Source organism: Pyrgilauda ruficollis, unplaced genomic scaffold (genome assembly GCF_017590135.1).
Source record: "Pyrgilauda ruficollis isolate IOZ18807 unplaced genomic scaffold, ASM1759013v1 scaffold6, whole genome shotgun sequence".
NCBI classification, from domain to species: Eukaryota; Metazoa; Chordata; class Aves; order Passeriformes; family Passeridae; genus Pyrgilauda; species Pyrgilauda ruficollis.
Window position 1 is genome coordinate 13,305,050 of NW_024527710.1, and position 11,844 is coordinate 13,316,893.

At 37.8% G+C, this 11,844-nt stretch overlaps 1 protein-coding gene across 1 annotated transcript in view; it reads right to left on the reverse strand.

Annotated features, from left to right (window-relative positions):
- Positions 1–11,844, reverse strand: part of FAF1 (Fas associated factor 1) — a 151,406-nt gene that overhangs the window by 51,287 nt on the left and 88,275 nt on the right. The window contains exons 9-10 of the mRNA XM_041483617.1: positions 845–940; positions 170–296 (exon numbers count right to left, since the gene is read on the reverse strand). Of these exons, the coding sequence (XP_041339551.1) occupies positions 170–296; positions 845–940 (223 nt within the window). The remainder of the gene's footprint in view (positions 1–169; positions 297–844; positions 941–11,844) is intronic.

The window sequence follows — 11,844 nt, forward strand, 5'->3', positions numbered from 1 at the left end:
TGCCAGTTATGTGTGCAGTATTTTCCTTTGGTACATCCATCAGATAGGACATTCAAACAATTCTACCATTCCTATTAAAAAACACTTTCCAGTGTCTAATTCTGCAGACCCCTCCCACCTCTCTGCCTTCACCTCTGCTGTACAACCTCCAGTTAATTGCAACTCTTACTCATTGGCGATTTCCTCAAGGCAGATGAAGCTACTCCAAACATTTCTCCATCATCAACTCCAAACTCAGTTGCATCTTCAAAGTCATCTCCATCACTATCACTAACCATATGAACATCAGTGCATTGCTGTATAAAAACAAAACCCAAAATCCACTGTAAGCTTCTATTTCAGATATTTTCAGTGAAATACAAAATACACACACAGTGACAAATACACATAACATACTGCAGTTTAATTTACTATTTTATACAGCATTATCAAAGGTAATAGTTGAGCAAATTTTATCCAAAGTTAATGCTGTTTTCCATCTAATGGTACCAGAGCTGGTCTAACTGCATAAGAAAGAGGGAGAAAAGCCACACAATGGTGGCTTTAATATTGGTATGGAATACCCATATAAAGGAGAAAAATCAAGATTTTAGTGCAAGGAGCTAAGGTCATCTCTCCCAGTCAGATGCTTTGCTGGGATTTGTTTGCTTTCTTTTTCCTCTTTTTCTTCAATGATTCCTTTGCCCAGTTCCTCACTTTGTCACAATTGCAGGAAATGTAAATGGATTGATGTAAGATGCAATTCTATTGACACATCACAACAGGAGGGATGGTGACCACTGCACCCTGAGGTGTCCCTGCCTCTTCCTAGAGCAGACTGGTAACACAAAGATCATGCCCTTACCTCCTCTGACTGCTCCCTTGTTTGTACAGGTGAAGATCTTCTTCCAACTGTGAGTCGATGGCAAGGAAAAGTCAGTCCCGACACAGCTAGAGTCATCTACAAAGCAAGCAATGGTTCTTCAGTAAAGCCACAGTCTCAATTAAAGGTTGGGGGGAGGGTTTAAGGTTATTTAGAGATTAAAATTAAAGACTGCATTATTTAAACAAATATTAAGAAGCCTGAAAAACTAAAATTATTCCTTACACTAAAATATTACTGAGGTGTATGCACAGAGTATCAAAACAAATTCCATGGAACTGCAAACTCCAAAGGGCCTTGAGCTGTTATTTTCTCCTGAAGTAGTATCGAAGTTTGAAACATCACTGTACATGGCAACTTTTGCAGTGCTATGCATTGATGATGCAAATCTAGATTTTTTTTTTTTTGCTAATCAAGAAGCAATTGTTAAAATAAAGATGGTAAGTACTGATACAAGTAATTAAACACAGTTAAATCATCTTGAAAAAAAATTGTATTTCGAAAGATCTGTTTACCAGCAGACATTGTAATAGACACAATCACATTGGCAAGTCCAAAAATACATTTCATCTCCTTTTTGGTCATTTTAAATGTCAAGGGTGCACACCATATTCCTCATACGAACACACAGCCCAAACTGGTGACACTGCAGTCAGCACAGTCCACAGGATGGATGTTCAGCAGCCGGTGCCAACAGAAACAGCACTTCTGCCTTTTGCTCTATGCCTAAATCTCAATTTTTAAGAGCTACCAATAGAAAAATTCTACTGTCATTTGAAAGACAAAATTATTATGATGCCTGCAAACACAGAGCAATAATATTTGAAAATACGGTCATATATATATATTTAAAATGCACTAATTGTAATGCCTAAAAATGAGAACTGCCCACTTTGTGACCAGAACCACCTGTGCCATCCCTACCTTTAAAGCTTCTGCCCACCCTCCTGCCTCTTCTGGAGAGCACTTCAGTCCAGGAGAAGCAAGCTGGATGACCACAAATGGCAATTTCAGAAGCACCTAAGACCTATCTGGACTGATTTTACAATATGAGTAGCTCTTAAATGAAGATGATTGATTGGTTTGGCAGGGAAAAAGTATTTAATGCTATGCAATTTTTAGTGATGTGGAGAAGGTTAGTGCTGGCTGTGTTTAAAGCATCTTTTGTAATGGTTCCTTCAGATGAAGCGCAGAGAGGACAGAAAAACACCTAGATCCTGTAAAACTTACTAGTACTTTTGCAGGGCACAAAACAAAATATTTACATTATACATTTCAGAAATACAGCACTCTCCTAATTGGACTATAAAAACATTAAGGTAAAATACATTTCAATCATTCTCAACAAAAATCCACGAATAAATCATAAGCCTTAAATTTCATTTACTGCCATGAGCACTGAAAATACCCCATTTATTTTTTATACATAATTCAGAGCGACTTTCTCACTTATCTGCTAGAACTCACAGAGATTTAATTTGCTGCAGGTTGAAGCAGGCTGATTAAGCAGGCTGGTTACCAAATGAATGTTAACCTGTCTGAACTAGCCTACTGTCACATTCTCACAGCAAGGTTAAACACAAGTTTAGCTGTGTAAAAAGCCCAGCAATCGCCTTAAAGGAAGTGAGTTTTAATACTCTGGAGTAAATGAAATATTAAAGACGACACCCAGGTCTAGACCAATTACCTGTGAAACTCCTGTGACAAGAGAGCATAAGAACTGCATTCTCTGCCATAATCCACCATTTCAATTATTATTTTTATAAGCTTTTAATAACAAACAAAACCCAACTGTTATAAAACCTGAAACTTTGCCCTGTAGTTATCACACCATATGAAATGCTGGTAAAACACACAAACACCCACGGGAACCACACACAGCCCGCAGCTCCCTCTCTCACAGCATCAGACCCCCTGACAGATGCCTGGAAAGGCTCCCGGTATCTTTTACGTGCACATTAAAGAGAGAGGGGTAAGATCAAGCAGGCAGTTATTGTGCTGCTTCATCACTTGGCCCAATTGCAGGGTGTTGCAATTCCAATTTGCAACCCTATATTATAGTGTCAAAGCGTCTCTCAAACACCAGCTAACAGCAGAAGGGGTTCCACATCAGAGCCTGTTTCATCCTACTCTCCACACAGTTGCTGGAATGTTGGGGGTTTGTGCACACTGGTGTGAGAAATCACCCTTCTCTTTTGCCTTTTTTTTTTTTCCTTTTGAGAAGTTTTGGGTTTTTTTGCAAAAGAAATAGCAGTTCTGCCTTCATTCCAAAATAAACAACAGGCATCAACATTCTTCTAGAATAAAGTTATCTTCATTCAAAGACAGAGAGTTCTCCTGCAAAGACAGACTCTAGCACCACAAAAGCTCAAGGTTTATTCAGGAAATCATAAAAACACCAAGACTAAGCAAAAGATTGTTTTCCAGGCAGCTCAACAAATCCTTTCCTAGTACTGAGAATGCAAGGTACTGATGGGGGCACCACTAAGTGCCTCAGTGGCAAGAACTGTAGATCTCACACTGCTCTAGGAGAGGTTTTTCTTTCTGAATACTGCACCTGCCCCCTCCCAAACAGAGATGCAGAAAATTATCATTGCAATAAATTATCATTATTTTAGCCACCTTCCCATGGGAGTGGACAAAATCTTTATACCAACCCCACAACTGAACCAACGCCAAAAACTGGTTTGTAGCCAGAGTACCTGATTACCCATATTCTCTAGCTTATGAGCCCATCTGGTTGAGAAAAAACCCAAAAGTTAGCCACTTTTCTGAATTTTTCTCTTTTTGCATGAAAATCACCACTATGTGGGTAGCAGAGCTTGGTTGGGATGGCTTCCACATGCTCAAGAAAAAACACTGAAAATGTATTTGCAAGACTTGTGCATGAATGATAAACCAGGTATAGGTTATGAAAGAAATAATACAGTACAGCAAAAATAAATAAGATTACTCTTATTTGTTTAGGCAGGGAACCTATGCTTGTGCAAATCAAACTGTCTCAAAACTGAAAGGTACATGAGGTAGAAAGTGAAACAAAATCAGAAATAAGGAAAATTGCAAAAAGTAACTCCAGAACCAGATCTTTTGTCCAACACTATGTAGCCATTGCTTGTGCTTATTTAAAGTTTAAGTAATCTCCTATTTGGCTGCCTATAGCTTTTAAGGAAAACAAAATTCAAGATTTCAAACATTTAAGGGAGAGTGGCAGCAGGAGACTCTCTTTTAGGAAATGGCAGAGATACTACATGGATTCAACAGCTCTGGGATTCAAAAAGGTAAGGGTATAATCTGGACTAAAAGTGCACAAAAGGTTACTTGAAATAGATTTTAACTACTAAGAGAAAAATCACTACAAAATCTTACAGTTTACAGAGGAAAGAAATAGTCTGGTGCTCACTTGTGCTCTCCAACTCTAAGACACTAATACTATTTGTAAATGCTCAGTGTGAGATGATTTGTTTTTCAATTGCCAGCATTAGCAATCGAGGGATAAAGTTAAGCAACATATTTTCTGATCCAAACATGCAGGATTCTTTGTCAACCTTCCAGATTAACCCAGAAATATTTGCCAAATCTGGAGTGAGACCAGATGCTTTAAACAATAAATTATTCTTCATGTTATATTCGTTTTATGTAGAAGCTTCTATAAATATAATTCAGAACCATCTAAACCCAGTATTTTTTCCCCAAATATTTCATGATACAAATATGTCTGCAGGAGAGAAAGAAACCATTGAGAGCATTTAATTCCAGAGTGCTGCCATTTCATGCTCAGAATAATATGAAAAATTACAAGCCCATAATCTCAAAACCTTGTATCTTCTAGGAAGAGTTTGTTGGCACAACTTCATTCCCACTCTTGCAGACTTCTGACATCACAAATGAAGGAACAAACTCAGTCTCTTGTACCAGTCCAGAGACATTTAATCAATATGCTGAAGGTGTGAGAAAGATAAACAGTAGAAGGAACATGAAGGAATGATACCAGCAGAGAACTCCAGCTGCAGAACTCACTCCACTGAGAAATGCTGATACAAAAATTATAAGCTCAGTGGACTGTATCAGGAAAGGAGTAATTGGATATGACAAATTGGCCTTCCTCATGTTCAGCCACACACTGATGGAGAAAAACAGCATCTCAAGAGAGATTTGAATGGCAACCATACCTAATGAGGAAAGTGAAGGAAGCTGTAAGAGCTTTCTAATGCCTTACAGAATATAGCTGGGACACCCAAAGTGTCCAGCTTAAGGCAACAATCTGTAAAGAACAGGACATTCTTCCCCATCCTCAGTTATTGAGAGCTAGCGCTGGTCACAGGATACTTGCCATCAAGGGATCCCATCTCTGCAAAGGGATAAAGCTTTTTGTAAACAAGAACTATGCAGAACAAGCAGGTACAATGTTTAAGGAAGGTGGGAATATTGGTTTATTCTGTGCTCTTTGTTAAGATTTTGATTATTAGAAGAGCAATGAGGGTTTTGAGATTTTTGGAGTGTATGAGCACTCTGATTTGCTTTAATGTACATTAATGCATCTATCTGAACATACAGACATTAATCAGGACAAGTTATTAAATGGAGCCTTCAGCTATATTACCCAGTACTTGTAAATTTTAAAGAGAACAGTTTTTGGCTGTTTAAAAGGCCACTGAAAAGGAGAAACTGTTTCAGTCACTGTAATGAGGTAATTTTATTTTCAAACTACTCAAATGACAAATTCTTTCCAACTCATTGGAGAGGTATTTTTCCATGACAAAATATTATCTAATACCTTCTTTTTTGGCATAAAGGTGAGATTCTTGATAATTTGTTCTCAGAAATTCAAAGGTCAAACTGTAAATCTTACAAAGCACAGAAACTCAGAGACTACTTGATCCACACACAGAGGAGAAGATTCTATAAATGATGCCAGATTTCACTTGCACACACACAGGCATTACCTGACAATGGCAAGCCAAAACCAAAACCTTGCAGTAGACAAACCTTATGGATTTTTAATATAAAAAGATCCTAAAAAGTAATTGCTGTATAACTTCACTGCTATGAATCAGTCCAATTATTCAAGTAGCTAAACTTCTTATACAGAATCATGTTTGGCTGTATACAATCTGCTTCAATAGGAAACTAAATAGGGGAACTATCACAGCATGATTTTCTATTGAGGTAGAGGAAAAAAAATCCATTTTCTGCTTTTAATACTCAGAGATAAAGTAAGCAAACAAGAGTCTGGTGTACAAAATAAAAAGCATGTTTTCCGATACTTGACTCTCCCCCATAAATCTCCCATTAAAAGGGCTCTTTCTAAAGGTTGCTTAGGAGGCTGCACTACACACATAGGGGTTTGTAACACACATATATCACACAAAAAAATCTCAATCAAAAACAAATGCACTGTTACCTACAGACTGAAACCTAATCCTCGTTCAAATACTCCATGTGACAGCCCTCTCACCCTGCCCAAAATGTGAGTTGTTTACATTTTCCATTCACTAGTTTACTCACTGATACATGGCTTAAGAACAAAGAAATAAACATGACCAAGTACATTTCATAACATTCAATTATTCAAAATAACTTAAGAGATGTGCCCATAGCAAAATACTCAATGACTGGCTCTCCTCTGTGAAAGTTTCACTCCCACAATTTTCTCCTTTTTCTCATTGGATTAATTATCATGATGGTTTTTCCCCCTCATCAGATAAGAGAAGGGATAAGGATAGAGGTCTGAGCAAGGAGCATTACCAAGCATTTCAATTTTCATATTAAATTTACTATTCTGTTATGTGACCTTTTATTATAGCATAAATTAATTTCCTAAGTACAATAAATGCCAATTTATCAGATGGATGTAGGGATGGATTGATTTTCTTGAAGATACAGGGAAAAAAGCTGCATTTTGAACACAATTATATGAAGTTTGAGAAGGAACAAACACTCTAGAAGGAACATTTCTGTTCTTGTTTTTCTATGTACATGGTACTACTAGATGGACTTGGATACAAGGTATTTTAGGGATCAAATGTTTTCATTGCCTAAGTGCACTGACAGTAGGTAAGGTAATAAGACAAAACAAATGATAAACCAATCTAGTTGGAATACCTAGAAATTAAGTTATTCTTCTTGCTGTTTACCATTGGAGCTAGACTGGTCAGGCTGCTCCACAGCTGAGGCTCACTCACATTTCCATTTTCCTTTTGTAATCTATCCTTTCCAAGACTGAGGAAGCTAGGAAAAGCAAGGAATATTTGTATGGTGGACAGGATATAGCAATTAATGGGGCATGTAGGAAAAATCCAAGTGTACAAGCCAGGGGTGAGAGATAGAGCCAATGAGAGAAGTTTTGTTTTTGCACTTGAAATAAAAGAGTAGGAAGTTTTTCATTAAACAAACAGTTGAATAAAATTGTGGTTTCTAAGTGCATTCAGCATAGTCCTTGCATGTGAATATTGAAGCAGGGGAAATAAGAGTACTCTTACTCCAGGGAACTCTGGCAATCTTCTGCAGTTCTCCAGAGATTATCAGATGGCTCCACACTCTTTCCTGGCTGGAAATCCAAACAGAGAAACCAATCCATGCAAGAAGGACATGGTGGACTCCCAAGCAACTCATGCCATTTCTGAGGATACTCCAAGCCTCATCATTTCAAGAGAAATGACCCTATGACATGAGAGAGTTTTCATATGATGTTCTTGCCATGACTGCAGCTCCTGGTGTTTAACCAAGCATTATTAACAGTGCATGGGCAGCCTGCTGTGCTCAGACAAACCTTTTCTGAACTCCTCGGGAACCAACAGGTGGTCAACACTTCCAAACCCCAAACCCATCACTTGTCACTGTATATATTCAATAAATAACCTATCTTCTTTTCAATGTATAATCTCACAAAGGCAAAGTGATACATGATTTAAGATTTCCTGCATGTTCATGTTTAAAAGTTATGTTTAAAGCTCCAAGAGATTAAAGATTTTCTGTGAATTAATGTTTATCCTTTGGCTTGTTTTTTCTCAAAAGTTAGCAAGTATTTTTCCAGTAGTAACAGACTCTAAAACCACTTCTATCCATACTGAAATACATAGTATACATAAAACAAGTGTTATCACACCAACAAAGAGCAAGTGCCCCAATGTAAAATGAAGGTACATTGCAATTCAAAAAGCAAATCTATTAAATGCATTCTTTTAGTTGACTGAAACAAGGGCTTTTTTGCACTATGCAATTAATTGACTCAGAAAGATTTACTACCCAGAACTGAAGGGCTCTCTTCAGTCTGAACTCCTCAACTAGACACTATTATCCAAGTTCAGTACATAATATTAAAAAAAAAGAAATCAAACACCCAAAGCTCATCTACTGCCATTTAAGCCCTTATCCCTCCTTGAATAACAATAAAACGTGGATGTAATTCCACATTAGCCACTTTGTCTTTTGACATCAAATAGCATTAGCTGGGAAAAACAGTCAAGTATACTTGAGGTTTGTTTATTTTATTAAACTATTGCACAAATACGAAAATGAACAGAAGAGTTTAAAAAATTTGACAGCCCTTGAAATTAACTTCCTCTGGAAAATAACTTCATTTTCATTATGCATCTCCAATAAAAAGAAAAAAATCTTGACAGGTATTCAACGTTTCATTTTAAACACTAACTGGATGAAAAAAACATCTCTAGCACGGAGTGTGTTCAGGTTATAAATCAGTAATGCTTATTTTAACTCCTCACAAAGTGTTGTTGAGATAATTACTGCTGACAGCTTTATTCAAGGTTCATTTCACTTTTTCTACTATTTTTCCCCTGTTAGAAGTTCCGCAGGGCCCATGGGAAGATCCACCCCTCACACCTGTTAGGGTTCTTCATGTTACTGAGGCCAGTTTGGACACGTCACTTCACATTAGCCTTGTGCCAGAGCACTGTGACAATTACTTATCGCAGGTTTAACTCGAAAAAAAGTTTCTAATCCAGCCACAAGAACAGTGTCAGAGTACGTAATTTAAACCTGTCAACACAGGTTGGAGGAAATTCATTCCAAGGATTTCAGTCGTGTTCCCATGGTAGATCTCTGAAGCTTAAAATCACAAAGGAATGCTATAGAGTTAAAACACAGAACCCAAAAGTTTTAAGAGCTCTAAACTGAAGGAAAAAAAAGTGCCTGAACTATTACTCATGTTTTAAAATTTGATGAATTCTTTAGATTAGGATTAAGAGACTGCTGTGTTAATTTGCCATAATTCCAAAAGTCTGCTGCATATGTATCTTATTTTGCTGCAGTGTAAAGGCACAGTCCTGGCAGATCTTTACATGTGCTGAAGGTAGACGAATGGTGAGGCAGCTCTGGAATCACCTTGAGGATGGTGTGGGAGGCTGGAGGAGATCCAAGGCACAGTGAGGAGGGCACCCAGACACCGGGCGAGGGATGCTGGCATTGCAGCAACAACCACCCTAAAGGCAGCTCCACCAAACACAGGGAGATTCTTGTGAGCTTGAGAAAAAGTGGTGCCTGGTGCTCTGGGAACACCCAGCCCTGGTGTGCTGGTTGAACACACATGCCAATTTTTGCTACGGGCCCTGTTAATCACCAGCCGTGTTACTGTGCATCTACCCCTCTCGTTTGCTGGCTGAATGAAAATTATCCCTGGTTTTGATTATTTCTCATTTGACTGAGCCTAGTTAGGCAAATTAGGAATTAAAGCAGAAGGACAGCTACTGTAGTACTTAATGTTGCTTCAAACCACAAATATATTTAAAGGAAACACAAAGAAAATAATATTTCCTCGTACAACGGATTCTGCTAAAAAAGAAATATAGTTGAGAGATTGAAATAAATACCCATGATCAATTACAGAGCTCATTCTTCTTGTTAGACAAAAACTGTAAATATTAAAAAGGATGAAAAATCTGCCAAGCCATTTGCAGCTATTTGAAACACAGGGTAACAGAATTAAATAAACGCTGAAAGACCTGGAACACAGTTAAGTATAGACCATGAGGCTAATTGTGGATCTTGAGTTAATTACTTTCCACTGATACGTTTTCTCAATGGTCTTTTACATGAGTTTTTTCTTTCCTCAGTCTGAACCCCAAGGCAATTCAGCGTGCTAGCCTCCAAACTCTGGGTGATTCATTGTGTACTTCTGCCTTAGGATTTTTAGTTCATGCAGAGAAAGCCAGGCTTTCACATCAAGTTGATGTTAATGTGCACTGACAAAGCAACAGTAAAGGAGCTTCATGTTTGTCACAACGTGCACTCTTTAATTTAGTAATTGCTTTATACTGATATGCAAATAATTACACATTTCCCAAATTTCCAGTTCCTCAGCAATGCTTTCGCTAATTACTCAGTGGTTAAAACTTAGGCATGTAAATTGGTCCAGTGAGTTTATTAATAAGTACACCTGTGTGAACTGATCTATAAAACACACATGCCTGGGAACAGGTCATAACTCACTGTACATTCCTGAAGGGCTCTGGAACTGAAAAAAACAATTCTCTAACTAAACCAAGATAGATTACAACTAACAGAGTGTTGTTCACAGATAAACTGGGATTCCCAACCTTTTCTAAATTAAGAGAGACTGTCTGTGGGTGACAACAAATACCAGGAGTCAAAGCATCCATCGAGAGAGGGATCAAGGTAAAGAAAAGAAAAGGTCAATTAAAAAAAAGGACAAGAATCCCTCTAGCACCTGAAAACATGGGAAAGGGCCAGTGTCCACTCATCCATCAGTTCTCTATGGATGACCACATGCTTTGAAGTCTGGTTATAGTATTTTGTGATACTGTGCACGCTTACTTTTGATACTCTAACATCAAAAATTCAGCTGCACTTAACACGGATTCAGACTCATAACAACTGCAAAAACACTCAACAGAGTTTCAACCTGTCTTGCTATATATCCTTTCCTGAAAATGTTCATGTTTTATTTGCTTGCTTTTATGTTCCAACACAATCTGTTAAATTTCTGGTATTTTCTTTATGCAACTATGTAACTGCCATAGGATATAGACAGTATAATACTTGTTTTTACTGAATCTGATCTCAAACCATTTATTTTTCACTATTCAGAAGAGACACAAAACCATTAACAGGTTTTTAAGCTCCGGGACAAATAAAATAATAAACAGTATAAACTAACAACAATTCATCCACATCACATATTGCCCACAGATATTCACAGATACACCTTGGGAACTGCTTTGCATTCACAAAGAGTATCAGCCAAATACTTGGCACGTTTCTGGTCTGTGGTGGGCTGCCATTTACTTCACAACATTGTACAATGCTTTGGATGGCAGAGAAGTGCCCGGATTTGTTTCCAGCACTATATAATTCCTTGGCACAATTCAAGCAGTTGTGCTAGCAGGACTGCTTCCAAAAAAATGCTTCAAACACTGATGGGATTTTTATGCTGCCTCTTCTTCATGGATATCATTTTCTGAAGAATTGGATTTTTGCAATGTTAGCTCTTGAAAACACAGTGCTACTGACTTCTAAAAATGAGCTTCCAAAAGGATGATTGTTTCCCACTTTCTGTTTCTCTTACCTGGAATGCGTATCCTCTAGTGAAGTTCTGCTCTGCTTATAATAGTGGAGTTTGATTACAAAGAAACAAGCACCACTGTGATAATCCTCCAGGAATAATGCAATTACCACTTATCAAACAGGTGTCTGCTGTATTCCAAGGAGATTATCACTTCCTATTCTGCTCTCAGAGAGCACAGAATAAAAGAGAAGCTGCTACTATTAAATGACTGAGGGGAAAAGGAGTCTTTGATAACAGCTCCTGCCAGCATCTCTCAGCAGGGCATGAAGCAAATGTAGTCCTTCTATAACAACTTGGCACTGAAATGAGTATTTTGGTTTCTGTAAAACGAGTTAAAGCACCTAAATAAGATCACTCCGGTTAACTCAATCTGAAGCATCTCTCTATGTTTCTTCATGGAATATTCCAAGAATCTCAGCACCTCTGGCTTTATGCCAAA